The following is an 18,348-nucleotide window of genomic DNA, read 5'->3' as shown; positions in this document are numbered from 1 at the left end:
ACTGAAAAAAACCCCAAAAAACATATATAATATATATATATATATATATATATATGATCTTTCGGGGACATATCTGTGGAAATCCATAAAAATTGTCCTGGGGCTGGGGTCAATTTAGCTGAAAAAATAAAAATAAAAATAAAAATGGCGGGCAGATCCTTGGAGTTTTGTTGGCCCTTCTCCTCAGGAGGGAGCTGTAACTTCATCCTGCAGGTCCCTCGAGGTGGACGCCTTCCCACGCTATCGGAAAGTACAGTGACTTCGCGCAAGGTAGTACTAAGTCGGGTCAGCTGGCCGCTGTGCTGGACTATTCCTTTAACCCACACAGTCATACGACAGTATAAGTCGATGAGCCACACCTACTGGCCATCAAGATTCTCTGTGCAGGAAGTGTAATTGGTTCAAAGGAAAGGGGTCCTTGCGGTGTACCTTACGGTGCGGCGAGAGTTTACGAGCTGCACGTTAATGCACCAATTACCTTTGTTTCGGTACTTTCTATGACCTGGTCCACAGGTTACAGAAAACACACACCTAGGAGGTACAGTATCAACGACGCGGTGTTGGAACCAGCTGCTGGACCCGTTTTATAGTTTACTAAAGTTTTGGACAGCTGGTGACCCGATGTGGTTCTTCATAGTGTGCGGCTTAATCGCCTACACAGGTAAGTCGTTCCGGTTTCTGTTCAACTACATTAGCCTACCTAATCGTCTCCATTGTTTCAGAAGCGTTAACTTTTCGATTGAGCACACGCCCATTGTTTGACTTGATTCGATTATCCCAGGACTGTTTGTGTTCCCTCTACATGGGTCACAATTTAACATGACTGTTTTGAGGCAGCTTGTTAAGGTTGTTGTTTGCTGGACTTTCACTTTCACCGATCAGCCAAAACATTATGACCGGAGAACATTATGACAGGAGAAGTAAATACCATTGACCATCTTGAGTTAATCCAATGTTCTGCTGAAAAACTTTTGGACCTGCCATTCGTGTGGTAGTTACTTAGACATGTACCACCCACTTAGACCAGACCAGGCACCCACACCCCATAGCAATGGCACTCCTCGATGGCAGCAGCCATCCCCAGCCGGATGCAGCCTGACACAGGCACACACACAAAAACAGTTTAGGAAAAACATGAAGAACAGCACAAGGCGATCCAATTTCACTAGATCCCAAAATGATCAAGTATCTGTGGGATGCACTGGAACAACCAGATCCACAGATGCCCCTCCCCTCAGCACACAGGACCCAAAGGCCCCCACTAACAACATTCTGTAAAAGGGGGACCAACACAATATTAGGTGGGTGGTCATAATGTTATGCCTGATCAGTGTATTTATGTCTGCCTTACTCTCTCTCACATCTTTGGGCAGATCATCCACAAAGTTTAGCTGAAAGATATGACTCTCTCTCTCTCTCTCTCTCTCTCTCTCTCTCTCTCTCTCTCTCTCCATATATATATATATATATATATATATATATATATATATATATATATATATATATATATACATAATCAAATCTGTTATAGTTTAGAGTGCTCACAGGGCCTTGCTAGAAACAAAACACGGTGCACAGGGGACATTACACAGATCACACATTCCTTCTCAGCTATTGCATGACCTGTGAAATGTGCTCAACAATGTGCTACATGCACCTCCCTTGCTCAGCCCACAATACTTTCCATTCCCACGCTTCTAATATTGGTAAAAGTAACATGCAATAGAGATGCTATTTTTTTTAATGAAAAAAGATGTTCTATATATATATACATGTCATGCACACACTCACTTGCCAGCTTATTCGGTACACTAGTGAAAATGAGTGTGTTTTAGAAAATTATACATATTTTCATGCCTACATATTTACATATTGTAGGCAGGAAAGTCATACCCTATATGCAAATAGCCGGATAACAAACCCTGAGTTGAGACATCAATCTATAGCACATTTGCATTCTTCTGCACTGAATAATAATAAAAATAATCGTTCAGACACTTCATGAATCATCTATTTAAAACAAGTACAAACTGAGTTATTAATTTACTTATCGTTGTGCATGTGTGTGAGTTAGAACAACACTGTAATGATGAGCTTAACTGAGGCATAAATGCTTGCTTTGCTGCGTGCAGCAACGTCATGCCCACCGTCATAACGTTGGGAATAAGAAAAAACATACACATTATTATGTATTCTTTTCTTGTTACTATCAGGTAATTTATATAGGCTACTTGTTAAATCTTGAACATCAGATTTGTCCCTTGTTGCGTATAAGACTGTTTTTTAAAGATCGATGAGGAACAGCTCCTCAAAAGTGCGAGTAGAGCTCCCCCTGGTGGCTGGCTGCAGTATAGGTCATACGCTCCACCTCCTCCATGTGAGCGGGTGGGACTTGGGCCAAACTAAGACACTAAAGTACATGTCGAATAAAAAAACTTTCAAGGATGATTTCTGTCATTTTAGCGTTATCTTAAAGACTAGTAGTTGCCATGCCAAAGGCTCCGTGAAGCGGTACTATAGGAATGTGAGTGTAGGAAAAAATAAATATATAAATCAGTGCAGTGTATAATCCAACATTTCTTTGTAACTGGTGGAGGTAGAGTGAGTCTAGAAGAACTGTGGGCAGGTCATCGATAACGCGGTTCTACTCTCAGACAGTATTGCGCAGACTACGGCTCTAAACTTGCAAGATGTCACCACACCCATATCCCTAGAATTCTAGCGTCACTTTGACAAATGCAAGGAAGTGGGGGCGCATTGTCCATGTTTATATACAGTCCATGTGTAAAACACTACCTACCTAAATCTTTGTATCCCTCTAGGAAAGCCTGTGAGTGCCTCCTGTCCAATTAAGTTGACTCCTGACAGAATAGTGGTGAGATACGGAGACTCCTTCTCATCCAATTGCAGTTTTCCATCTGACCAGACGGAGGGATTGGGCTGGGAGTCACAATATGGAGGAGTAGACCTTCAAAAAGGGGTCTCGCTTGTTACCCTTAAGATAGACCCTGTGAAAGACTGGGTCATAGAACCAGTTTGTTTTGTCAATCTCCTCGACGGAGAGCAGTGTACACAAAACCTACCAGTCACTGTCTACAGTAAGTAGTCCACAATTTGTTTCTGACAGTTTGTAGTTTTTTGTCACTCAAATGTCATTGAAATCATGATTTACTACACTTTTGTTGTTGTTCCAGGAAAGCCAGACAGCGTGTCCATGTCTCAGCCCTCAGGTGACATGATCGCGGGCCGGCAGTATGCCATGCGGTGTGAAGTTGTTAATGTCGCACCAGCAAAGAGCCTCTTAGTGAACTGGTACAAAGGAAACGAGATATGTTATACTGAGGCATTTAATGAGATCAAAACTCTCTCTTTGGTCAACATGTCGTCTGTCTTCAACCTAATTGCCAGTGGAAATGATGACGACACTCAAATCTGGTGTGAAGCAAAGCTAAACTTGTGGCCACCAGAACAAAATCCTTCCACAATGCAGTCCCAGCGATATCAGATGACTGTACTCTGTGAGTTTTCCACACTTTCTTAATTTGTTATATTTTGTATACGTCCTGCTGCGCTCCGGTTGTATATGTAGTTTTTCTGTCTGTATTTCAATTTTACACAGACCCACCAGTCTTCGCCGCGCCTGCAAATGAGACGATGGAACTTGAGGGTCGCAAGAAAATTACTTTTAATTGCTCAGCTACAGGAAACCCAATGCCGCAGTACAAGTGGGAATTCCCACCAGAGGTGCAAGAGGCTCAAAATGGGAATCAGGCAATCGCGATCCCGTCCTTTCCGCTTCCGGGGATCTACTCCTGCACGGCCTATAATAAACACGGCAGTAACGTCAAATATTTCACCGTCGCCGAAGGTCCAAGTAAGATACTGTTACTAAGCTCATTCCATATTTTTTTTTTATCTTGTTCTCATCTTATTGTCAGTCATTTTTCATGCTGTTGTTCTCCACTAGGTAGTCACCCTGGGACCACTGCTGGAATTTTAATTACTGTGTTCTTTGTTTTAGTCTTTATTTTGGGATGTGTGGTCTATCACAAACAGAAAAGAAACCTTGCAGGAAGGTCTGACGAGTTGAGCTGAGAGAGAGAGAATGTAACAAAAATTCCCATCTCCCACAGGGGATCGAACAACCATGGGTGCCATACTTGGAGTAGGTCTGTGCTTGGCAGCCGTCATCGTTGCCGTAGGTCTTGCTACTGTGACACCTGACGGCACGTTTTCTTGCAACAAAGGCAGCTATATCAGAGGACAACCTACCTCATCCGGACCTGTATGAGGCTGAATTTTTAAACCCAATTTTTTCTTCTTTGGTGTTTGGAGAAACATGTCACGTACATGTCTCTTAAAGGCTGAGGGGCATTGACTGTTCTGCATGCTCAGTTGGTGTACTTCTGCTCATGCTTGGCTTCTGCAGTTTTAATAATGAATGCAAAATAATCTCAATCTTCATGAAGTTCTGCTGATTAATATTGTTATATTAACAGAACCCACTTTTACAGTCCAGAGAGTGTGTTTAAATGCGCTGCAGTGACAGTGTACGTGCAGCAGGTCAGTGTTAAAACCAGTCCCCAGACATCACCCTTTCTTAGAAGCATGACTCACTTCATTTTAAATGGTGAAGTGCTACTGCTCCCTGCCCCTTTTCGGTCATCATCCCCCTCACAGCTGCATTCTGTTTCAGTTTTAGTTCAACATTGGTACGTCGTGTTGCAGATGCTTCATTGTTGCAGAGTGTAAACTTGTGCAAACACTCTGCTGTTAAACTGGTACTTTCCCCTTCCAAAGTCTTTGTCCTGCTCACTCGCACATGTCGAAGGCCGACTGGTTGCCAAGGTGCATGTAAACACACTGAACGCAGGGGCATTAACACGATCAGCAGTACTGAATGCTTCTTCCAGCTCACTGTTTTGGTTTTTTGGCTTGCGCACTTACTGTACGGTTTGATCCGAGCAGCTTTTATGTAACAATTATCATGTTTGGAGCAAAACAAAAAACCTCAGGCAAACCCACTGTCTGCTATTTGTCCCGGTACAAGGCAAAGTTAGTGGCATGGAAAAGAGCCACATATTAATCTGAGCAAAAGATGAAGATTATAGATTCTATGAGGAAAACTAAACAACACCTGGAAGGGCAGTGCCTTATTAACAACCGTATATCCGGGCCATAATAGGTCAGAACAGTGGGTTTTTCCAGCAGTCAAACAGTTAATGCTTTGGGTGTAAAATTTTTCTCAGGCTATGCTGCACTCTTGTGGAACCGAATTTACGTTCATGATAATAAGTCATAGAAGATGGCTCAATAGCCGTTGTTGCTTTATTGCTTGCATTATAGTTTTGTTACATGTCCTTTTTTTTTTTTTTTAATTCTACAAGAAATACACCAGCTTTAACCCCACATGGCCAAATAAGCCAAATTTTGAGTTTTTGTCTATTTATTTTGACCAGCTAATAGTATGTTGAATACTAAAATACACAAAGTTTTGATGATTTTAGGTGCGTTTGTTCAGGTTCTGTGAAATGTATTTGTGATTTTTGTACGCACTGGTACAGCCTTTTGAATGTTGACTTGCACTGAATAGAGTGATGATGCCATTTCACTGATGATTTACCAACAGAATATTTTTAAAAAAATAATAATAATGGCAACCAAACCTTTAGCCATAATTGAGTTTTGCTCTAAATATAGTGACCATGCCTTTTTTCTGATATGTAATGATTTGCCTTATCAGGCCTATACTTGAATGTAAACACAAAATCCTGTATTAGATACAGAAGGTGCCAGTGAAATATTCTCAAAAAGTGTATATTTGTTCGTATGTCAGTTGAATTAATTGGGGAGAAAAAGGGACAGCTGGAGTGGGAGAAGTCATTTTAAAGGGATTATAGCTAAATGTTAATGCACGGCCCATGCATACGTGCAGCTCATGCATATGTATGCATCAATTGTTTCGATGAGGCCAGCTTCTCTGTCTGTGACTTCCTGAGGCAGAATACTGATTGAGGCAAAGTCAAACCCTGCTGCCTTTTGTCAATCCCTAGGACCTCTGTCTTTCTCTGCGTCTCTTTCAGTCTGGTTTACATTGTCAGTGCTAAGAAAGTGAGTGTAAACAAGTGCTGTTCTGCCTTGCCTATATAAACTATTTTTCTTCTAAAACTGTGTTCTTAAGTTCATTTTCCCACAGAAAGCACTGTTTGTGTATGCTCTTAGTGTGTTGCCATAACAACCTGGCAGAGTGGGTATTGTTCAGTTAGTCCTGGAGTTAAAAAACGTTCTTATTAGTGCATGATTCTCAAAGACATGCAGAAGGAGTCGCATATACGAAGCTGCAGGAGAAGTGAGCATACTGTAATCTGTGCATTCCCAGCTGCGCTGTCCATAAATATACCAAAAAGTGTCAGATTACTTGCTCACTCGCACTTGTCTTGCAGTCAGAGCTAGCTGAAACGCTGTGTAGAATTCTGGTCACAGTGGGAGTCCTAGAAGCTCCATCCTGCACAAGACCAATACTCCTGCCTGCTGGGATTTCACAAAGCATGGAGGCCAGAACCAGTAGGAGACAAGCACACGAGAGGAACTAAAAACAAGCTTTTCTTCTCAGCCAGTCATGATTCGATGCAAAAACAAGGGCTCAAGTTAATGGTCAGATTGCATAGAATAGCCACACAAGTACCAACTCGTCTCAACATGATGTGATAAATGTAGTTCAGATGTCTGCGGTCTTATCTCCAGTTTCCAGGAGATTGTTCAGACATGGTTTAGAAGTTACAGGGAAAAAAAGGAAAGTTCGAGTTGGGCTACAGATGTAATTCTATGGTTTAATCTTTTTTATATGATCATTTACTAAGTCTAAACGCTTTATTGAATATTAATTAAAAAGATGTATTTATCTCATGGTATTTTTGTGCTTTGTCTTTTATTATTAGACATTTGCATCAGTCTAGTAGCCCTATACTTTGAGAGCAGTACAAAGCACCGAGCTTGTGTTATTCAGAGGCCTGCCACCTGTTAAATTTCCCTCTTTCTCTTTCACCCGCCACCCCCAAAGTCAGCTGGGAGGGAACTATGTTTTGTTCCACCATAGTTCCCTGCAGAGTTGCCAAGGCTGTTGAAGTTGGAATTTTCTGCCTTTCGCCGCCTTAATCGAGTGCAGAAGTCAGTGCAGGAAATAACATGGGAAACAACTTTCTGAGATGGATTCTTGTGTTTTGCCTGTTAAGTTCAGGTAAGATGCTGTCTGCAGCATGTTTTCCTTTTAAGGTCTAAATTAAAACTTGTTTGGTTCATGGCTACGCTTTAGGCAAATCTGCAAGTGCAAGTTATGATGGGCTGCCACTGAAACAATAAATGCTGGACTTGACTGTTGGACGTCTGTGCAGCAAAAATAAAGTGTAGGCAAAGTCATATATAAAGGGAACTTATTCTTAAAAATGTTTCGCACCATTTCACATGTATTACTTTTGACTTGTGTCGAAACAGGGTTACATAATATCCTGCATAGGCTGTTATGTAGGATATATGTAAGTGACAGGTGATAACCAGAGACTGTAAAGACAGTGATGATGATGAGTACTGCTGTGTGTCTTAGTGTCAGGTGAAAGTTGCTCCCTAATCCTGAAGCCCTCCAGGGTTGTGGTGGGCTTTGGGGACCCCGTGTCAGTCAGCTGTGAAGCTGCTCGCCCGGTACGAGTCCTGGGCTGGGAGTCAGCCATCAGCGCCGCACACACACAAGAGGACCGGTCTGTCCAGTGGAAGGTGGACAGTCTCATTGATTGGATCGAGGAGCCCATTTGCTATGGGGTGTTCTTCACAGCGCCGAGACAGTGTGAGGAGAAGCTCAACCTTGTCCTCTACAGTGAGTCACCTTTGCTGCTAAATATCAAATGAATGACTTAACGTGAGCATGTATCACTGACCTGGTGTTTGTGTCTCACTGATTTAGAAACTCCGGATAGCGTCTCCATCAGACACGTGAACCACACTGGGCCCATGGTGGAAGGAAAAGAGTACCAGCTGCTCTGTGAGGTTCAAAACATTGCTCCTGTTCAGTATCTCACGCTGAAGTGGTACAGAGGGCAGACAGAGGTCTATAAACACTCCTTCTCTGAGCTCATATCATCCTCACCTGTCCAAGTGTCCTCTATCCTTGTCATTACACCAACCAAAGCTGAGAATGGAGCACAGTATAGGTGTGTTGCAGAGCTGGAGCTTGGACCGGAGGGACCACAGCCATCTCCTTCTGTGGCATCTGAGCCTCTTAATGCGTTTGTATATTGTGAGTCATGAACGTATTCTCAAACTTTAAAACAAGTTCTCACATGTTCAAGACACTGAGGAATGATGCATTTGTTTTCTTCCCTAGCTCCTCCAACATTCCTCAGTCCTGATCCAGAGATTTTGGACTTTACAGCGGGTGCTGAAATCACATTGAACTGCACCGCCACGGGAAACCCAACACCTGTATACAGCTGGCAATCCTCCCATCCAATACCGGAGAAGACAGAGGATGAAGCAGTTGTTACCTCCTCCTCACTGCTCCCAGGGACCTACACCTGCACTGCCTCCAATACACTGGAGAAGAAGAGCAAGCAGTTCACTGTCAAGGCGATGACCAAAGGTGAACTTAAAAGCGTGTTACTGCATGTGCAAGTTGTCTGCTCGCACTAAAACCTAACCCGTGTCTTCTTTCGCTTTCACTTAGGTGTTTGAGGCAAGCAGTTTTGAGTAGGGATCAGATGACCACATCGCCACACAAGGGGAATCCTACTATAGGGATTTTATTGTTGCTGCTTTGGAGATGGAAATGCATGGAAATGCAGTTATGACTCAATGGATATTTATGAGGATCTTCTTATCATCCAGAATTAGATCTTGTAGAGAAAAATAAATGTACTTTGTTTGGTAACTGCCACTTAATTTGTCAGTACTGGTTTAGTTTATAGCTCACCTTTTATGGTCTCCATTTGATATTCTGTACCTAATTTATATTTTTAATATAGGAGTTATTTTCCTATTAATGAAATGATCTTGTAATATCACAAACGTGTAACTACTCTTGAAATAGCATTTGTGACTAGCAGCAGGCCATCACTGTAAATACGAACCATGTCTTAATTTTCTTATCTTTATCAATAAAAGTTCAATTAAAACTGTTTTCACTCACTGATATTATACATATACACTTCCATTGTAGGTTATTATCATCATTAAACACTAGATAAAAACAATACCAGGATACCAGGACAAATAAAAGATACAGACAAAGCTAAATAAATAGTCGTCTGTACTGGTCCTTGTTGCTGTGATTTAACAGCTATTTATATAAAGCTTCAGTGAGTCCAACAATGTTTAGATCATGGCGGAACATTGCATGCTTCATTGCATGTAAGTTCTCACACGTGTGGTTTAGCCGCTTATCAGTCAGTCTTCAACCACAAGATGTCGAGGATTTTGCTTTCTCAGAAATGATTGGTTGTCGACATGTCACATGATCAAAACACTGCCCCTTACAGGAAGTAGCATCAACGGCTAACATTTGCTAACGACCTTTCATCTGGGACTTTTATCACATGTTACGTCCGTGACAAATAAATTCTAGCGACGGAGGTGGGAGTCGGTTCGTGTGTGCTCTGAGTTGCGTCGTCGCACACGTATTTGCTTAACACAAGTGGACAACATCTAAAAAAAAACAAAAAAAAACTTCTCTTTCAGACATGCCGCAGAAAGATCCATGCCAAAAGCAAGCATGCGCAATTCAGACGTGCTTACAAGGTATTTAAAAATGGTCGCTTGAATGCATTTATATGTCGTTTAGCCCGCATGAGTCTTTTCTATGTCTACTTCGTCCTCCTCCTGCAGCTAACAAATACATGGAGAGTATGTGCCAGGATGTGATCCGGGAGATGCGGCGGTGCTGTCAGACGCACTCTGGAAACTCCGTCTGCTGCTCCGGTTTCAAAGACTCAGACGCTTCGGAGAATAAAAGCGACACATAGCTCCTGCGGGACGTATTTGGACATTTGGAAGGAGAAACACTGCATCAATGTTGTATCTGCTGTCTGCTGCTAAAATTAAAGGAACAATTTTTAATCCGAGTGTAGCATCAAGTCAGTCAAACTTCTGGGATATTGATCTGGTTGGTTCAGTAGCAGAGGGGGTTGTCATTCAGTTTCAATTTCTTCAGTGTTAATGACATTAACAGCAGGTGCACTAGAGGGGCAACAATGATGCGAACCCCAAAACAGGAAGGATTTCACAGGTGGAGGAACCTCACATATTTCCCTCCTCATGTTTTCTGTTTTTCACTAGTTTAGCATTTGGCCAGGATCAGTGTCACTACTGGTAGCAGGAGCCGAAACCTGGACCCTGCAGAGGTTGCACAGGCAGTCCAGCTCCTCCATCAATGCGTGCTGTTGCCAGGAGGTTTGCTGTGTCTCCCAACACAGTCTCAAGAGCAGGGAAGAGATTCCAGGAGACAGGGCCGGTATCTGCTCCTTTGTGCAAGGAGGAACACATGTGCACTGCCATGTTTCATGTGGCAGGAGTATGCAGGCAGTACCCCACGCTCACCTGACCTAAATCCAACAGAACACCTCCGGGACATTATGTTTCAGGCGGTCGAAGCCAGGTTGCACCTCAGACTGTCCAGGAGCTCACTGGTCCGGATCTGGGTGAAAATACGTCAGGAGGACACCATCCATTGTCTCATTAGGAGCATGCCCCGACGTTGTCAGGCATACATACATGCATGTGGAGGCCATGCTGAGTACTATTTTGAGTTGAGGCAATGAAATTTTAGCAAAATGGACTATCCTGCAGCATATTTTTTTTTCTTAGATTTTCGGGGTGATAGAAAAATATTGGGTTTAGTTACTATATTTTGTAAACAGGTTGTTTTCATGCACGATTAAGTGCCTTGTAGAAAACCTAATAGTTCAAGGAGAGTGCAGGAGGCCTGATGCCTTAATGTCATCTCAAGGGAGATACTCCCTTCTTCCTGAGAAATAGATAACATGCTTGATCAAAGGCAGCATGACGTGTACTGAAGGGAGCGCCTCTCCCATAACCTCGTGTTGTGTGAGATTCTGTGCACTGCTTGAATGAAGAAACACTGACTTCAAGATCCTCATTGCAAGAGTGGTGATTCATTATTTTTTTTTCCACCCCACACTCTGAATTCAGCTCTGTGTAGGTTGCTCATTTTTGTTTCATCCCTACCCGGTCCATACCAGTATAGATATCCAGCATGAGATCTGATGCATTTTCAAAGAGCAGTGTATTTATATATAACAGTGCAATAGATTGAGTTGGTGGATAGTTTAGAAGAATATGAAACTGTACACAGACTTCAAACTAGAATTTAAACTGGATTATTTCTCATTACTGCTAAAAGCTGTATGCAGCCTGGGGCCAGTCATCACAGCCTTCCCGCACTGATGAGTAAGCTGTCAAATGTATTCATTCGTTCAAGGGAAGTCTGATTAATTGTTTTTGTGTTATTGTATTGTCATCATCTTTTGAAGTATGAGCAACATGTCAGTGCGTGTCAGTGAGAAACTGCCACAGCTGTCTTTTACTGAAGTGTCTTGTTAAAAGGTTTGTTCATAGACTGTACAGTATGGTACTGTATTTTATGGTCTGCTCCACACTTCTTAAAACTACAGTGCTCCCTCTTCTGGCAGTGAGAACAATTACACTGTCATTACACTAGCGTTTGTTTTGGAGACATAACTACGTGAAACAGTTCTACAGAACGTCTTTACAAAAAACAGATTGTTATACAACTCAAACTTCCCAAATCAACGACTAAATTCTCAGAAAATACTCACTGTTTATTTGCTTCATGTGAACAGTGACTGAGCTGGATTGAACTGCCATTTATTTAAGAGAACATGGTTGAATAGCTAGAGTTTGTAACGCTAACATTACTTAACATTAACATACTTCTACAATGTATAATGACAAGCGTTCTCTAACAAGGTGTGGTTACATTTTCAGTTTCAAGAAGTGTTTTTATGAAAGAGGCAATAAAAATAGTTCTTACATTAACATATTTATCCGTATTTTAGACAATATATTACAGAATGATCCAGTTTAAAAAGCGGTACAGAAGCATGGTTTTCACGAGGTACAGGGAGGAAGAAGGGCTTTTACAATCGGTGTTTTCATAAATGATTTATGTATTTGTTTATTTAATCAAAATTTATTTATTTATTTATTTTTTCTCTAATTCTTTTCTTTTTTTATGTAAATATATATATGGAGAGAAAATATTGTTAATTGAGTAGTGGAAAAGGGGTAGGTTCAATAAGCATATGCTTCATCCTACTCCTTTTCGGACATGTTGGGTTCACATTATTATTTTTGTTCTGACTATTCTTATTGTATTTGTTTGTTTACTTTGTCATGTTACCCGCACATGTTCGAAATAACTAAACTTAAAACTAAATGTGAAAGTGAATATATAAAAAATATTGAAAAGCAGAATAAACCAGTTGTCTATATGTCTTTACAGCCTCTATATGATATCATATTCAAATATAGAAAAACACAGTCAAAACCTGTGAGTCTAGATAAATAGCTAACAATTAAATAATTAAAACACAAAATGTTTGGTAAGATACTTGGTAAGAGATTGAGGCATAACTTTGTGAATCCTTTTGGTTGGCGTGTATTACCCAGTGTCTGTACAAAAGAAAAATAAACTAAGAAATTCATTCATAACTTATTGAAGGGTTTGGTATTTTTCCACTTACTTGAAATAATGTGATATTTACACCAAAATATTACATTTACCACATCAGACATTTCTTTGAAAAGTGCATTTACACAAGTGAGGGTTACATTTCCTTATATGGAAATGAAAGCATTTATGCAGGCTCCACCAAAACGGTGAACATGAAAAGAAATCAGGTTCATATAGACAGACTGTAGTCAATTATTTTATTTATTTATTTATTTATTTATTTATTATTATTATTAGTAATTTTTTACAAAATAAGAACATAGTATATATTCAAATAGCAATCAGCTAGTCAAAGGAAAATATGTCAACTTTTTTATTAACAATTTTAATAACAATTATTGTGAACACGAAAACAAGAAAAGAAAGTAGTATATATAACATTCAAAATGAAAATAAAAATAAAAAGGGATTTTAAGGCCTCATAGAAAGACTTACTGTCCTAGTAGCTTTTTGATTTAGTGGCCCTTATCGACTGTAGAGCAACTGCATAGCATTGACTTTATTTAAAATATATACAATCGGTGCTGTGTTGCAGAGCTCTTCTCTTTTTTTTATTATTATTTGTTTTTTATATTATTATTATTTTATTATTTTTATTTTATTATTGTTAGCAGAGCTCTTCTCTTCCGCCTTCCGGTGCCGTGCGTTGTGACGGAGTGACGTGCTGACGTCAAGCGGAAATTTGCAGCAGCAATTCTTTCTAGAATTCTGTAGCAGTTTCTCGCTAGCCCACGTTAGGGAGGTCTCTCTAGGCCAAATACAGCCAAACGCTGTATATAACTCAAATACACGTTTGTGAGAAGCGCAGCGTCCTTCGGACATATTCTTATTTGACTCGAAATTCTGGGTAGCTTCGTTTAGCTCCTAAACTTAACCGAGTCATCTTCCAAGCTAACACTGTTAGCATTGGATTCTTATTGGCAGGATGTCTCGGATAGACTACAGCGTGTGGGACCACATTGAGGTGTCAGACGATGAAGATGAGACCCATCCCAACATCGACACACCCAGCCTCTTCAGATGGAGACACCAGGTGCAGCATTAAGTATTTTACGATTAAACGAAATATGTTTCAAGCTACTGAAATGGGTGCAGTTGAATTCTTGTTTACTTCGGTGCTGGATACATTTCCACATGACTATTTTAAGTAGGTACAAATTATATGTTCTTTGTAATTGGTCTGAGAGTAAATGGAAGGGCAGTGTGGGTTTGATAGTTATAGACTATGAAACTCTTGAACCTGTGGCTGTGTGAGATCTTATAATATTTATCCTACAGGCACGTGTTGAGCGAATGGAAGAATTCCAGAAAAAAGGTGAAGAAATGAAGAAGACACTGAACGAATGTCGGCGTAAGCTGGCAGAGGCGCAGAAGAAAGTACAACAGCTGACCATTTCAGAATCAGATGATGCCAAAGCAGAGCTGAGCAAAGCCCAGGCTGAGGAGAAGAAACTGAAAAAAGAGGAGCGGGAGTGGTCGAAGAAGATGGACGACCACAACCGGGAAGAGAAGAAGATGCCATGGAACGTTGACACGCTCAGCAAGGACGGTTTCAGCAAGGTGAGACAGATAATATTGTCTCCTTGAAAACCAGTTTTCTAACTGATTTTACCTTCTACACCCCACAGCCCCTGTTTCAAAATGGAGTTCTATGGCACTGAGGATCAAGCTGCATCAAGCTTTCCCTACACAGTTGCTAGAATACACTTGTTGTGGTCCCGTCATGAAGTTAGTTTTGTATTTAAAAAAAGACACAGGACCGACTAGCGCTTGGGTGGCGTTTTTACAGAGCGAGCCGGACTGTAGCACGCAAGTATAAACGGCTCACGCTGGCGTAGGCTATGTACGTAGGTTACGCTGTCTATGTCCCACAGTACTTTAAATGAGCCTTAATGATTCTACCTGTGTCATCCTCCACCCAAATCTTTGAACACTATATGAGCATCTGTTTATTTATTCAGTCATTGCTTCTGGTCAGAAGGTGGAACAGTGTGCTTGGGAAACTGAATTAGTTGCTATAATGATTTTTAATCAAGGCATTTCTAAAATTAGTGGATTAAGCCAATCTTTAGTATTATACATCTGCCTTAAACCAAAACCCAGCGTTGAAGAATGTGATAAACGATGTCTCCTGTTTAGATGTATGTATGTGACAGGATTGAGAAAGTTAAGTAATGCTGGTCTAAGCAGAACTGTGATGTGGTATTCATTGTGATAGTGTGAACGTTCAAGTTGAGCTATACACCTCCATCCAGCCCTACGCCACATCGACAGAATACCATTAAGATAAGAAAAGCCTTTAGTAGGAGAGGACATTTTGGATATTTACATAACATGCAAAAAGAAAATTGGACCAGGACTCAAATCATCTGATATAACTGATATTACAGTAATGATTTCTAGTCAAATTCAGTCATATCAGGACTCTCTCTCTAAATAAAGTTTTTAATGATTATTGTCTGCCCTTGTCCTCAATAGAGCGTTGTTAATGTCAAACCTGAGTCTTCTGAAGAGACTGAAGAAGAGAAGGAGCAAAAACATAAAACCTTTGTGGAGAAATATGAGAAGCAGATCAAACATTTCGGTAAGGATTATTATATTGACTTCTATAAGATGCTGATATTTACCCCTTGTTACAGGGTGACAGTTGTGATGCTCCTTCATTTCTCTCTGTACTACAGGTATGTTGCGACGTTGGGATGACAGCCAGAAGTACCTCTCAGACAATCCTCATCTAGTATGCGAAGAGACTGCCAACTACCTGGTCATCATGTGCATTGACCTTGAAGTTGAGGAGGTAAATACTAAAAAACTGTTTGTCATTATTTTCTTCTACTTGCATTTCCGTGCACATATACTAAGTAGGGATGGCTCGATCCGATACTTGGGATCGGTATCGGTCCGATATTGGTCAAAATTTCAGGATCGAACATCGAAAAAAATAACTATAGCCCGTCCGATCCGATACCTAAGCCCAAATGCTCAACTTAACTTTGCGCGACATGCCGTAAACAGAGAGCAGCTGCTGCAAGCGTGTGTAAACAGAACCTCGTGACAGTGAATTAGCCTAGTGCTCTTATCATGTCAGCTGTGTGGAGTTACTTTGCACGCAAGGAAGAGAAAAATAAAACAGCCGAATGCAACTTGTGCAACGCGAGTGTCTCAAGGGGTGGCAGCAGCACTGGACACAAGTGTTTGTGACAGTTATTTAAAGTTAGCAGTCACTTAAAGCAGCTATATGTCCTATAGCAGGGGTGCCCATTACGTCGATCGCGATCGACCGGTGCGGGTAGATCGTGTGCCATTGGGGAAAAAAAGATGTTTTAGATGTTAGTCTGGCTTAACATTATCTGTTGCACCTCCAAAACAAACAGCAAGTCAAACGTTCATCTTTATTTATTTTACTTTATATTTGCAACATACCCTCAGTTCAGCGGCACACATCCACAGCACAACTTCAACCACAACAACTCAAGACTACCGTCTTTCTTAAAGAGACAGCGCTATTTTTCTAAAGGTGCAGTGCACCAATTTTTCTTGATAAAAATAAAAACAAAGATGGATAGAGCTTTTAACACTGTAGCAACAATCAATATGACTTAGGATAGGTAGATCACTTTGACTTGGTCATTGTAAAAGCAGCTCGCATGCCAAAAAAGTGTGGGCACCCCTGTCCTATAGTCTTCAATGGGACATTACTAATCCATTCTATATCTAGTTTGATATGGGTGTTTTACATACAGTTCAACCCCAGAGGTTACATGTGAAAGAAGAAACATTCAAGTTTGCAGTTTGCACTGATTTGAAGTTTAAATAAAGAGCTTATGGCTTGAGGCGCATTTATTTCTTCCCTTAGGGGAGCAGAATATTTGTTGCACAGTGTGCCCATGGTGTTTTTAGATGTCCATATTAACCAAAGTACATCTATACAAACTATATGTATTATAAACAACTTAACAGAGGAGAAAAGAAGGTATCGGATTGATATCGGTATCGGCAGATACTCCAAGTTGCGGTATCGTTATCGGTATCGGACATGAAAAAGCCATCCCTAATACTAAGGTTACTTTTATCGACTGTAACTTGGCGATCACGTCTTTCTGCCGTGACTTGTTTTCTATGCAAAGTCGGTGTGTAATTTTAAATGTGTACGTTGTTCTGAAAATGTGTCCTTCTTATGCAGAAACATGCATTGATGGAGCAGGTGGCTCACCAGACCATCGTCATGCAGTTCATTCTAGAGTTGGCAAAAAGCCTCAAAGTGGACCCCCGTGGTTGCTTTCGTCAGTTTTTTGCCAAGATTAAGGTGAGTAAGTGAGTTTGAATGTACTCAGTCTAACAAACCTTGTATCCTTTTGAACGTTTGAACCAGAAGAACTAAACTAGGGACTAAACATCTTTTAAGATTCTTTTCTTTGCTTCTTGTATTAGGCAAATCAGTGTAATGATCCATTTCTTGATCAATTCTCAGACGGCAGATCAGCAGTACCAGGAAGCTTTCAATGACGAGCTTGAGTCATTCAAGGAGCGTGTGCGGGGCAGGGCCAAGATCCGCATAGAAAAGGCAATGAAGGAATATGAGGAAGAAGAGCGACAGAAACGCCTGGGACCCGGAGGGCTGGATCCGGTAGAAGTGTATGAGTCCCTTCCTGCTGTAAGTTCTATTGTTTTCAGGAAGCACTCTCTCGTTTTATCGTCACTCGTTAGTTTCAGCTATCTAACAGGCTGTGTTGGTAATTACAGGAAATGCAGAAATGCTTTGATGATAAGGACATCCAAATGTTACAAGAAGTTATTAGCAAAATGGACCCAACGGTAGGTTGCTGTATTAATCTGTCACGTCTTTTGTAATATTTTCCTCATCTTGGTTAATACTGAAATGTAATCTTATTAACATACATTTCAGAAAAGTCCTAGTTTGTATCGGTGTAATTTGATTTCTTTTTTAAACAATTAGGAGGCAAAGGCTCACATGAAGAGGTGCATTGAGTCAGGTCTCTGGGTCCCCAACTCCAAGACAGACGATGGAGATGAAAAAGAGGAAGAAGCCACCTATGAAGAGGTGAAACAGGAGCCGGAGGAAACAAAGAAAGAATGACCAACACTGGCCCCATGATTGGTTGTTTTTGCAAATGTACTTACCCCTTGTATTACAATTCCTCTATGTGTATGATTAGTTGGCCAAGCAATTGAGTAACTTCTCCAAAATATTAATCTGGGATTTGAGGGACTAGCATTCACCTACCTACACAACCATGTTGCATCAGTAACCCCTGCTTGGACAAAAAACTGCTGCTTGTGTATTGGTCTTTTATTTGTTTGGAAATCACTGAAGCCGTTCTTTCATTTAATTGTACACACTTGTCAAATTGTGTGGGTGTGTCTGTGCAAACATGCCTGCCTGCCTGCTTTATTTGTGTAGGTGTATAGTTATTATGTTTGTTTTTGTTTTTGTTTTTTTAATTTCCAAATATAACTTTTTTGTTAGACTTCCAGGGCTTGAGCAGCCAATTATAGTTATTTCCCCAAAGTGACATTTTCTACAGACTTGCTTAACTAAAGGTTGAATTATATCCAACTTCTCAAGACAA

General features: G+C 40.8%; 4 protein-coding genes across 5 annotated transcripts; all 4 read left to right on the top strand.

The window, feature by feature from the left end:
- The first annotated feature begins 274 nt into the window (after positions 1-274).
- Positions 275-6,840, top strand: LOC311506424 (vascular cell adhesion protein 1-like). 2 transcript variants are annotated; one of them, XM_084570374.1, is made up of 5 exons: positions 275-661; positions 2,823-3,098; positions 3,195-3,518; positions 3,620-3,874; positions 4,134-6,840. In XM_084570374.1, exons 1-5 carry the CDS (start codon positions 622-624, stop codon positions 4,289-4,291), a joined length of 1,053 nt encoding a protein of 350 aa, XP_084426500.1. In that variant the 5' UTR covers positions 275-621; the 3' UTR covers positions 4,292-6,840. The 2 variants fall into 2 exon arrangements, with proteins under 2 accessions (XP_084426500.1, XP_084426499.1); XM_084570373.1 differs by lacking the exon at positions 4,134-6,840 and having other exon boundaries at positions 3,620-4,103.
- Positions 6,841-7,860: 1,020 nt separating this feature from the next.
- LOC311506301 (muscle, skeletal receptor tyrosine protein kinase-like) lies at positions 7,861-9,296 on the top strand. Its single transcript, XM_084570210.1, has 3 exons — positions 7,861-8,287; positions 8,375-8,629; positions 8,714-9,296. Exons 1-3 carry the CDS (start codon positions 8,002-8,004, stop codon positions 8,719-8,721), a joined length of 549 nt encoding a protein of 182 aa, XP_084426336.1. The 5' UTR covers positions 7,861-8,001; the 3' UTR covers positions 8,722-9,296.
- Positions 9,297-9,582: 286 nt separating this feature from the next.
- On the top strand, positions 9,583-12,520 carry cmc4 (C-x(9)-C motif containing 4 homolog). The gene is made up of 3 exons (XM_084570211.1): positions 9,583-9,618; positions 9,724-9,783; positions 9,871-12,520. Exons 2-3 carry the CDS (start codon positions 9,726-9,728, stop codon positions 10,005-10,007), a joined length of 195 nt encoding a protein of 64 aa, XP_084426337.1. The 5' UTR covers positions 9,583-9,618; positions 9,724-9,725; the 3' UTR covers positions 10,008-12,520.
- Positions 12,521-13,451: 931 nt separating this feature from the next.
- On the top strand, positions 13,452-18,348 carry LOC311506802 (hsp90 co-chaperone Cdc37). Its single transcript, XM_084570885.1, has 8 exons — positions 13,452-13,790; positions 14,036-14,317; positions 15,236-15,341; positions 15,439-15,554; positions 16,941-17,063; positions 17,229-17,411; positions 17,501-17,572; positions 17,715-18,348. Exons 1-8 carry the CDS (start codon positions 13,683-13,685, stop codon positions 17,853-17,855), a joined length of 1,131 nt encoding a protein of 376 aa, XP_084427011.1. The 5' UTR covers positions 13,452-13,682; the 3' UTR covers positions 17,856-18,348.

This window comes from Chelon labrosus (genome assembly GCF_963514085.1).
Source record: "Chelon labrosus genome assembly, chromosome: 21".
Lineage (NCBI taxonomy): Eukaryota > Metazoa > Chordata > Actinopteri > Mugiliformes > Mugilidae > Chelon > Chelon labrosus.
The sequence above is the reverse complement of the archived record's forward strand: the minus strand, read 5'-3'. Positions and strand labels throughout refer to the sequence as shown.